At 40.8% G+C, this 11,621-nt stretch overlaps 1 protein-coding gene across 1 annotated transcript; it reads left to right on the forward strand.

The window, feature by feature from the left end:
- Positions 1-2,532: 2,532 nt before the first annotated feature.
- prdm8b (PR domain containing 8b) lies at positions 2,533-8,676 on the forward strand. The gene is made up of 4 exons (XM_003444464.5): positions 2,533-2,903; positions 5,519-5,743; positions 6,305-6,536; positions 6,766-8,676. The coding sequence occupies exons 2-4, from the start codon at positions 5,525-5,527 to the stop codon at positions 8,019-8,021; spliced, it is 1,707 nt and encodes a 568-aa protein (XP_003444512.1). The 5' UTR covers positions 2,533-2,903; positions 5,519-5,524; the 3' UTR covers positions 8,022-8,676.
- Positions 8,677-11,621: the final 2,945 nt, after the last annotated feature.

An 11,621-nucleotide genomic window follows, 5' to 3' on the forward strand; every position in this document is an offset into this window, starting at 1 on the left:
GTTGGTGTTAACTACAAAATTAGAATAAAATTTGAGTAGAAACTGAAGAGAGATGCTCTCAGGGAAAACTTCAGTTTCAAATGATCCAGATGACACACGCTGCTGTGCATTTGTGTCTTAAAAGCACACACAACACATTTTATTTTACCGTTGTTTATCGCACAGACATGCCCCTGAATAATTTTTTTATGTTCATGAAATTAAGTTTCTACAATCTTCCTAATAACCAGCTGATAGCAATGCCTGACTGGAACACATTTCGTGTTCGTTTCTTTATTTTAATTTTAATTTTTGGATTGTCGATTTTGCTCTTAAGTGTTGTATTTTAATTTTTTTGAAGCCACGACTATTTTGACAAAGCTCGATGAAAAATACAGAATAAGTTAAGTGTGTTGGATTTTTCACAAGCACACAATGTCAGGCCAAATACCGGCAGCTCTCAGCAAACTGTGACAACTGTGTTTTATCCTTCAGGGGTTTGTATTGTGTGTGCATTTATTCCCCTCCGAAAAATTTGGGTGCACTCCTGATCACTCATGCCATGACAGGATGCTTCAGCTGATCTGTACTCATATTTATCCACAGCACACACTGCAATCTCACACCATCTGCAAAAAAAAAAAAGTAACTGAAAATGATGGGCGTTAATATCTGAAGGTCTGGAGAGGACGATTATTTTAAAAGATTCTATTTAGTATTAGGTTTTTAAAAAAATGTTAACATGATTAAACTGAAGAGGAAATGATTTTGTTTTTCACGTCCACGTCCTCCTCTTGCTTCCTTTCTGACTGAGAAGAGCTTTACTTCCTCTTCAGCTGAAACTAGAGGGCGAAAGATCAGCTGTTCTTTCAACTAAAACTGGAAGCTGTTACTTAAGTGTTGTCTGTTTTTTCTAATATGCAGAAGTTACTTATGAAACTAACAATAATCACTAAAACATCATCTCAAAAACTGCCTGAAATACCAATAAATACTTGTTTTTTTCCCCTTTCCTTTGGTAAAATCTTGAGAAAAGCTTTTTGCACTTTAGCTCTTGTATAAGAGCAGAATTTAGTACAAGTGAGGAACCCAGTTTATTCAGATAATAACTGAGCTGCAATGCAGAAACCTCCAATTCTGTGTTTGGGGTTTAGTGTTATTTTAGTTATCAAGTAAACCACTACAGTGGGTCTGGGAAGGCAAAGTATTCCTAACCTTGTGTTACCGGGATGTGTGATTTCTGTCATTGGAAAATCGTTTCAAGTCTTGGCAATCAAGGAACCAAAAATAACTAACTGACCCACAATAAAAATAAATAAATAAAGGTTCTATTTCTCTGTAAAAGCTGGGATTAAGGGTTAGGGTTTGTCCCATCAGTGGCTGATGATGTAGACCTCACAAGATGATTGTAAGCATTAATTAGAGACTGAGCACAGAGAATATTAATCATGTGGCTGATTCATACATTTTATGTTCAAAGTATATTATGTATATAATGTTCAAATAATTATTGGTTACATCATTTTCTTTAAAAATGTCTATAACACCAGAAAGAATTTCTTATTGGACTTCACAACCTCAGTTTTGAGAAAGGGCCTTTTCACTACTATCCTCTTTCTTCATTTTTAGCTTTTCATCTTAAAATGACATGCAAGTTGAAAAATTAATGCATAATAGTACACATTTGATTTTTTTTTAAGTAGCTATATTAAGACTTTGGTCAAGTCTTAGTTGGGGTACATCTGCAGAAATCTCTTGCACAGATAAAAGTAATGCCTTATTTTCAAATAGACATTAAAAAAGTCCTCAGTGAGCTGTACCTGACCTGCAGCTTTATTTCCATCACAATATCGAGCCTTCACTCAATGCAAATTATACACTGGCGCCCCCTAAATGAGCCCAAACACAGTACAGACAGCATCAGCAGCACTGACAGCAGCGGCAGAGATCCGCTGTGAGAGACTGCCCGGGATACCCAGGCGCTCTGACCGCATGGAGAACCGGCTGGCACGGCGGGAGGCAGCGGGAGCGCGCGGTGCCCCCGGTGATGCCTGCTCAACTCAGAATCCAAATTCCAAAAATTAAAAGTGGTGCGAGTTAAAACCACAGAGAAAGTTGGTTTGTTGCACTGAGCAGTAGCACCGTGCATAAAGGAGGCTTGGAGCCAAATTTGGAGGGGTTGAAGTGATGCTTTATTGGGTTAACTTAACAACAACAATAATGATGATAATAATAACGATAATAATAATGATGAGGAGGATAATATTGACAGTAATAATAATAAAATAATGATGGAAGAACATTTTTATTCTCTCGACAACTCGAAGCTGCTGTTGGCTTCTTTCCTCTCCCCTCACAATAGAAATCTTCAACTTAAATGTCACTTTATTCCGACCAATGCAACCACCAACTATTGTGATCTGAATTACAATAATAATGGGCGGGGGTGAGAGGGGTCTTTATCCCTCCGCACATCCATAAATCGCACGAAATGACAGTCGGCCAGTGAAGAGTTAAAGGGAGGAGACGGAGAGTGACACGCCTCATTGGGTAGATTATGTGCCGCAAACAAAAAGTGTGTGTCGGTGTGCCAGTCAGCCAGAGCATCGGGCCCCATCTGCACGCCTCTCTCTCCCTCTCTCTCTCTCTGTCTGCTTTTATCCGTGCAGCTCTCTTTCCCTGCCCCGCTCCTTCACTGCCAGTGTCGGCGGCAGCAGCAGCACTGTCACTTTCAGCACACTGGGGAGGAAATGTACTGATACTACTGAGCAGCCCGGGAGCGCATCACCATCTCCATCATCACCTCCATCACCGTCACCGCATCCCCCCTCGCGTCTTTTCGGGGCTTTTTTTTTCCCGGATTGATTCGTAGCATCGCTCTCAAGTCGTTTGTGGATTATTGTTCCCTCCTCATCGACGGAAAGGTAGGTCTGTGACGTGAAAGCTGTGTGTGGTTCGGATAGTTTTGGAGCTGGATAAAAGGGGTGGGTTGGGTGGGGGGTTCGCTTTGCGCGGCACACGTTCTGCAGAATAGAAAGCAGGAAAAAATGAAAAAAAAATAATAAAGCAAACGCAGATGTTTCCTCGCTGCCGCGTTCAGTCACAGCGCTGATTCGGGACAGTTTCAGCGGATGGGTGAAACACCCCCCAGTTTCAGCTCACCCCCACCTGCAGCGGGTTTGGAGGGAGAGGGTGGCTGCTTTCCTCCAGTTTGGATGTGCAAACACGCCGCTCGGTGTCTCTTTTTATTAATTCGAGCCTGGCCTTGACTCATATCAGTCACCCGATAATTTGTGAGGATTTCATCCACCTCAAGCGACTATTTGGGTTTCTTTGAACATAAAAAGGTTCTGTTTAGTGCCGGAAACAAATTGTTTAGCTTCGCATCGCAGCGCCGGGAGCCGCGTTGGAAAGGCGGTGTGCGCAAAATGTTCCAGAGAATCTTCCTGCTGCTGCTAAACGTTTACGAAGTTACAAAATCCTGTAAATCAGCCGACTTCAGCGGCAGCTGTTCTTTGTTATTTAATCAAATTTCCACCCTTCTTTTAAAACAATAATAGTAATGATAATAATAAATAAGAACAGAAGCCAAACCAGAGGAGAGCATCGCTTTTTCTCTTTTTGCACCCACAAAACAACTGCGGATCCCGGGGACAAACAGACGGTAGCTCATCTGTTCCCACCGCCAATCACCGGCACGAGAGCAGTTATCAATATCAGCCAGTTTATTTCTGAACTGGATCACAAAAGCTACGTTTCTCCCCGACTGCGCGCAAAAGTGCACAGACCTTAATCCCAGCTGTGGAGCTTTTAAATGATACTTTAATAATTTTCTAATTAATGGCCTCATTTATTTGCACGAACTGTGCCAAGACCGCGCCTCGTGGACTATTATTATTATTATCATTATTATTGTTATTATTATTATTATTATTATTATTATTATTATATAATAACAGCACTCTAAACTGTTAATTAGAGTTACTCTGTTATAGGCCCAAAGTACAACAGTAAATCATTTTTATTCATATTTTGCAGTTGCTAAAATAAACCAAACAGTGATCAGAGAACATTACATACAACATATCATTTCAACAATTTAGGAATGGCTGTTTAAGGAAAAGCTCTTTGTCTGAATTTATTGTTTGTATTTATTTATTTATTTCTGGCGTCCTTTGTGCCTAATTTACGGCCGAACAAATGTGCATCAGGTGCAGGCTTCCGCGCACAGATTCTGCTGTATTTAAACGCCAGAGGAGGAAGAGGGGAGGAGAGGCGGGAGTGAAAGAGGCGCACCCGTCTAAACACACACATGCAGAGGTTAGAAAGGGAGAAAAGAAATAATTAACTGGTCGTGCTGCTTTAATTACAGTCTCAGAGGGGAAAGTGGCGGATTATGGTAATGAGGCGACATACGCTGCCGCTTGTAGAAAGGAGAGAAAGGTTGGCTGACATGAAATCACTGACTTTGACAGTCCACTTGAAACCCATTGGACATGCTCTCTCCGTTGGACGTGCTCGGACCTCACCAGCTCCTACTGAGGGTGCTGTCCTCTTATTATCCCTCTCGTTTTTTCTCCTTTGTAACAAAAACAGTCTTCAGACAATGTGAGAAATCCAACAAAACCAGACACGATATTAAATTAATGAAGACAATATTTATAGAAAAATCAATGATCACACAAGCGTGAAGCACAGTGAGCTCACTGGAAAAGTAAGGATGTTAAAAGTGACTCTGGGAACACTGTAGGCAATAAACGCTTTAACAGGAAGCACCTGGAAATATTCAAGCCCCAAACTTTTTAAAAATATTTTTCATTTTTCTTTCATCAGGCAGAGAGGGCATTGAGGGAGTCCGCGGAGGCCTTCTGATGTTAAAATTACCATTAATACTTATTATTATATCACTTATGCGAAGATTATATAATAATAGTCTGATTGGATTAATAGCCGTATTTACTATTATTAACAATAAAAACCTTTCTAAATTGTTTTATTCCTATAAACATATAGCTTATTTTTACAGAGAATATTATTATTATTATTATTATTATTATTATTATTATTGATGATAATAATAACAAAAATAAATTATAAAATTCACATGATCACTTATCTCTGATTGATTTAATTTTTTATTGTCGAATTGTTTATTGTGATTGTTATATAATCGGATATTGGGAAACTACATCATCAATATGCTGAAGGTGTTGCCGTCATGAACTTATTACGTGGTTTGAATAAATTAAAAGGGGGAAAAAAACAGGCCCCTTAACGACGCCCTTGACAGCTGGTTTAGCCAATCTGTCTAGGAAGAGATTTATTTCCTATCAGCTGGTACAGCGGAGGGTATAATCCACTAAATAACCAAAGGTTAGGCTCCAATGTGTGATTTGTTTTTGCTTGATGAATATATTAAAGAGGAAATTACGCATTTTGGGGATAAATTACCCCCCAAAAGAGGAAGTTTGATGATTTCCGTGAGACATTTTTGAGGCCTGTACTGACGCTGGTTTCTCGTGGTTCCGTGTGTCCGCAGTGTGAAATGGAGGAGTCCAGCTCTCAGAAGTTGGTGTGGGATGGGGACGCCAAAGCGGTGCAGCAGTGTCTCACGGACATTTTTACGAGCGTCTACACAACGTGCGACATCCCGGAAAACGCCATTTTCGGGCCTTGCGTGCTGAGCCACACGTCTCTGTATGACAGCATCGCCTTCATAGCTCTGAAATCCACCGACAAACGCACAGCACCTTATATATTCAGGGTAAGTGGAGCTTTATTTTGATCACAAATTTGAAATAATGTTATTTTAATACATCCCTTATACAGGGTTTAATTAGCTCAATTTTTAGTAATTATGACTGAAAACAGATTTTACTGATAGGCATCTAAACAGGCCTAAAATGACAATTTATTTTATTTCTGTGCATTAATTAAATATATCCCTAGAGATGAAAACTAAAAGGCTAAAACAAAAGGAGGAAAAAACAAAAACAAAAAACATCTATGGTCACTAAAATCTTAGTGTCATACTAGTAGATTTTGCTTGTTTTTAATAGCTATTATAATTTGCTTAATTTCAGGTGGAAAATTAGATTTATTAAAGCATTGTGAACATTTTTTGTCTTCCCTGAATTATTTTTTTAAACTTAGATTCCAAACTGTAAAAATACACGTTGTGCCCTCCTTGTTTCTGCAGCAGTTTGGGGGTAATTCTCTCTTCCCATTTGCATCTAAAAAACAGCCTGAGAGGTTTATGGGGGGGAAATAATTTGAAATTAATTATTTAAGTATTAACCCAAAATGCTCTTGCTTGATGGTACAGGTGGACACTTCAGCGGCCAACAGCACCTCGGAGGGCTTGATGTGGCTGCGGCTGGTCCAGTCAGCCCGGGACAAAGAGGAGCAGAACCTGGAGGCCTACGTGAAGAACGGCCAGCTCTTCTACCGCTCGCTCCGACGCATCGAGAAGGACGAGGAGTTGCTGGTCTGGTACGGCAAAGACCTCATCGACCTGCTGCTGCTCAGTTCCAGCAGAGTGCCTCCCAAAAGCAAAGGTGAGACATAAAGACAGTAAAGTGTTTCAGCTCATGTTTAAACAATCACATTTATTTTATTCTTCTTTTAGTTTTTACTTTGATTTCACCGGATGTAGGCTTCACTATTACGAACAATGCACTAAAGAATACCTAAAGTTATATTTACTGCAATGCATTTCAAAGGTCATATTCTTGAAGTATTATTCAGTTTTTAATTTTCAACAATTTCCATTTGTCCTCCGGTTAGGTTCATCCCACCACTCCTGTCCGGACTGCAGCCAGCGGTTCCAGTTTGAGTTCCCTTTCTTGGCCCATCTCCGGTTCCGTTGCACCAAGAGACTGCAGAGCATTGGTGCAGTCGACGAGGAGCACAGCAAAGACAGCAGCAGAGAGCGACCAAACTCAACCCCAACCAGGACCAGCCCAAAGGTGGTCCGCTCCGAAGGCTTCAGCAGTCCTCAGGACAACAATAAACCCTCCACAGACTTTCATAACCTGGCCAGGGATCTAGAGAACAACCGGACCAGCCCGCCGAGTGACAAGGAGGCTGAGATCTGCAGCGAGAGCTCGGGCAAGAGGAAGTTCTCCGAAATAGAGGACAGGGAGTGCAGAGGACCCAGCCTTCCGCAGTCCAAGTCTAAAGAGGAGCTTGCAACGTCTGTGCAGAATTACAGAGGAGCGTATGGCCTAGAGGAGAACCACCGGTCCTTCTCCCCACCAGGCTCCATAGAGCTGGGGGAGGTAAAGCGCAGCGCCTTTACTGAGGTAAAGTCAGCCCAGAACTCTAAACAGCACAGCAGCAGCAAAAGCCTCCAGAGCTCCAACTCTGAAAACAAAGATGGAGGTCGGCCCAGCAGCAACCCCTCGGAGAAGCACCTTAACATCAGGTCTGTGCTGTCGGAGACGCAGCCGCCCCAAAGCTCGCCCATGGGCAGTGCTTTCACCTCCGTCAGCCAGCAAGGAGGTGGCAGTGGTGGGGAGAGGAAGAGTGCCTTCAGTCAGCCATCTCGCTCCTTTTCGCAGATCTCACCACTGGTGATGCCACCCAAGCTGCTGGACTGCCACCCAGCGGTGGGCGACACCATCTCCTCCAACAGACTCTACCAGGCTGACCACCTTGCTGCCAAGCTGCAGGGTGCAGAACTGGGCGCCAACTGCCCCGTGCCGGGCGGCATGGCCAAGCAGAACCCCTTTGTCTACGCCACCGCCTTCTGGCCCAAGAACTCCGGACCTATCCAGCTTCAGATGCCCTCAGCTCTCACCCTGCTGCCTCCCTCATTCACCTCGCTCTGTCTGCCCGCTCAGAACTGGTGCGCCAAGTGCAACGCTTCCTTCCGCATGACCTCAGACCTGGTTTACCACATGCGATCCCACCACAAAAAGGAGTACTCCATGGAGCCTCTGGTCAAGCGGCGGCGCGAGGAGAAGCTCAAGTGCCCCATATGCAACGAGTCCTTCCGGGAACGGCATCACTTGTCACGTCACATGACCTCCCATAACTGACTTTTTAAAACTAACAAGGATGAGACTTTTGTTTAACATGGACGGATTGTCAACCTGCCTGGATTTAAGCACTCCGACTGGAAATAGACCACTTAAAAACACAAGAACACCCCTTGCACTTACTTTCACTTTGGACTGTAATCTTTGAATTCCTTTTCTGTCTGTTTGCTTTTACTCCCCTGTAAAAACAATTAATGTTTTGGGTGTATGCAAATGCGTTTTGACTTCAAAAATGAATCTATTTATGAAAAGTTCACTTAAAAGTTTGAGAATAAGGGAAGATTTAAATATGTGTAATTGTACAGTAAGTTGTATTTTATATCACATAAATGCAAATATAGAGAAAAATTACAAATGTAGTCATACATCATGGTTTACAACGCAAGTTTTTTCATGTCTACAACGAATATGGACACAAATTGGGGATATTATGTCAGACTATATTTCAGAGTGCATGTAATATTAAATGATATTGATTTAAGATGCAGTCTATACATTACAATGTAAATAATTTGTTTTATTTGAAATACAAAGTGTAATATTTTGTGTCAGTGGGGAATAGTTTCAGTGTTTCTTCCTTTTGCGGAAATTTACTACTTGATAGTTTATCTAATCATGTTGAATGCATTGACAATAAAATAGCTTTATTTTCAAACTGTGGCCTTCATGGATTTTTTTAACTGCAACTCATATATTTAAAAAATCTTTATATACTCCGTGTTTTTTATTCATAAATTAAAACATTAATTGATTTTAGGGATACAAAAAGTGGACAAAACCCAAAGGTCACATTTTTTGACCTTATTTACTTTTTTTTTTTTTTATAAGAAATTGATTTTATATATTGCCAAAGCTCAGTGTTACTAAAATGAAAATAAACACATTATGTAAATGTTTCCAACACACTCAAAAATAAAGACGTTATTACAGTTAATATATCTGATGATAAAATATTTATTGTACATTATATGGATACATGGTTACCTACTATGTTTCCTCCCTGAAAATTATCACTGACAACGGGCATTATTATTATTATTATTATTACTATTATTATTATTATTATTATCATCATCATCATTATTATTACAGCCATTGTCTTTATTTAAGTAGGACACATGATCCACTTAATTAAATTTTAAAATAAAAAATAAAAAAGACCCTTTATCATACCTGCACATTGGGTGTTTCCCGTTGATAATATGGTCTTTTATTTATCGAAATAAAGTTTATGTAAAAGAAAAAAAATATACATAAAATGTTCCGACTCTTTTTCAGTTTTTATTTTTATTTATTTATTTATTTATTTAAAGCAAAAAGTACATGGACATGACTTTCAGGCTTCTCGGTAAGCGATCTATTGCTTTACTGAATAAAATCCGTGCCGTACGCCTACATTTACGATTCGTTTCCATGAAATCATTGGACTTATTTTTTTTCTTTGAAGAGCCGTGAACTGCCAACAATGGGCTAAATGCAAAGTTACAGAGAAGCCACGAGTTTCCCATAAATCAATAGGTGAAAATAATTTACATTTCTAATTTTTTTAAACAAGCCGCAAACTGAAGACAGCAGTGAAGTGCTGCTGTAAAACACCCAAATAACAACCATCTATCAGCCTGACGGTGACCTTTAATCTGCAAGCAAACAAAAAGCAGGGTGATAGAAATTAAAACGTGATAATATCTTTGGATCAGTACTCTGTATTTCCACCACGTTATGAAAAAGCAAATATTTAAAACAATACCACCGGGTAGGGAACGTTTCAGGACACGAGCTGAACAGAAACTGGTTCAAGGGCGCCATCAAGTGGTCTGTAAGCAAACTGCACAAGAGAAGATCCCACTGTTCAGCCATAACGAGTTAGGATATATATGTGTAAAACTAAAACCCTTAAATTATATGTAATTTAAGATGTTTGTTTTTAATGAGGCATCACACTCATACCTGTATCCATGACGATATCCCTATATGACCATGGTTAAACTCTTCAGGCACTGTATTGTGAATATATTTCTATTGTTTCTGAATACTAAAATACCAACTGTCCCAAATCCACTGTGACACTGGTTCTTGGAGGAATGAATACCCAAACACTAAAAGTACAGAAGCATCAAAGACTATGGTAAAATATCACAACCATAGTTTTCCCAGTTCAAGTGTCAAGGGTTAAAAAAAACAGCTCTTGGGAAACCACATCATCAGCACGCTGAAGCTCGGCGTCATTTCCCAGAAACCACTTGTATGAGAACACGAGGCTGCATGAGCCCGAATTGCTGAGTTTTCTGTATTTGTTCAGAACTCTATGGCGCCTGCAAAGCACAGTTCTCAGCTCTGCATAATTACTGTTTAAGTGAAAACTCTGAAATGAGCATTTAAAGCAGGAGAACATAATTCTGGAGAAAAAGGATCCCTCTTCTTAAACAGACATCTGAAAACCTGAATCCAAATCTGTAAGGATAAGATGTTAAGGTGTCTGCTTCTGGGTGAAAAACAGAAAGAAAACTCACAAGACGGATAAAAACTGCAGTGCAGAATAAGAGAGGAAGGATGCCTGTTTAAATAAGCAGACAAAGGATATTTATTAGGTCATCTTCTTGTGTAATGTAAAGCTTTAGGCTGAACTGCATCACTCAGGAGAGCAAAGAAAAACAAAACTAGAACTGGAGCTGCAGTGAGAATGTGCTGAGAGACGTGCTGGATGGAGAGAAAACGCACATCAAGAGATAGAGGCTGAGAGGAGTGGATACAGCAGGAATCTGTGAGGCTCACATGATGATAAATTACAAACCGGTGCACATGTCCGCATGTCGCATCTCTTCTCAGAGCGACACACACCTCCCACTACAGCAATCCAAACAGGTCAATCTCACCGTAAAAGCATGCGATCGACGGGAAGCGAGGCCATCGTTAACTATCACCGCTCGCCCTCTCCTCATAGCCCGGATGCTCCTGATATTTTGTACCCTCGTGCTTCGCTGCTGGTGTCATCGTCCCACTTGGGCCCCAGCTTCCCCCCCATGTCACATTTGTCACTGCATCACTCATCGCGCAGCAGCGCGGGACAGTTTATATCTCTGCTAAGCTGGCACTTCCATTTGGCCTCCTGCCCCAGTCACACTACATTTTTACATTTCAGGCATTTAGCTGACGCTGACATCTAGCAGGGAAATGAACAAACAGGTACAGCGACCTCAGACAAGTTCAGTTATTTGATAGGAAACATGGCTTCTGGACCCTTCTTTGGTTTTAGTTTGTTAGTCCAGCTTTAAAACTTAAGACGTGTTTCACACAAACACTGTATGCACAAGATGGGAAGATTTCTGCGGATGTAAACTTAGAAGAAGAGAGCTAAGATTATTTTTGTTTAATGCAAAACTCGGAGGACAAAACGTTTTGTCTGCTATAGTCAGTCTTCCTTTGGTTTCGCAGGTTTGTTCATGACTAAACCATAAGATGCAGTGACTTCTGAGCTGCTTTGCTTCCTGTTTTTGTAACTGTCTGCTCCACCTGGGTTTATCTGTATTCTCTTTTTCTTACCTGTGCCCAGTTTGCCGTTTCTAATACCTACCTGTGGTGTTGTGTTCCCCTTTCTGTTGT

The sequence above is a fragment of the Oreochromis niloticus genome, linkage group LG12 (assembly GCF_001858045.2).
Source record: "Oreochromis niloticus isolate F11D_XX linkage group LG12, O_niloticus_UMD_NMBU, whole genome shotgun sequence".
Taxonomy (NCBI): Eukaryota; Metazoa; Chordata; class Actinopteri; order Cichliformes; family Cichlidae; genus Oreochromis; species Oreochromis niloticus.

Coding starts and splice junctions, on each gene's coding strand:
- prdm8b (XM_003444464.5), top strand. CDS start 5,525: ATGGAGGAGTCCAGCTCTCAGAAGTTGGTGTGGGATGGGGACGCCAAA. Junction 5,744..6,304: donor CAGCACCTTATATATTCAGG/GTAAGTGGAGCT, acceptor TTGATGGTACAG/GTGGACACTTCAGCGGCCAA. Junction 6,537..6,765: donor AGTGCCTCCCAAAAGCAAAG/GTGAGACATAAA, acceptor TCCTCCGGTTAG/GTTCATCCCACCACTCCTGT.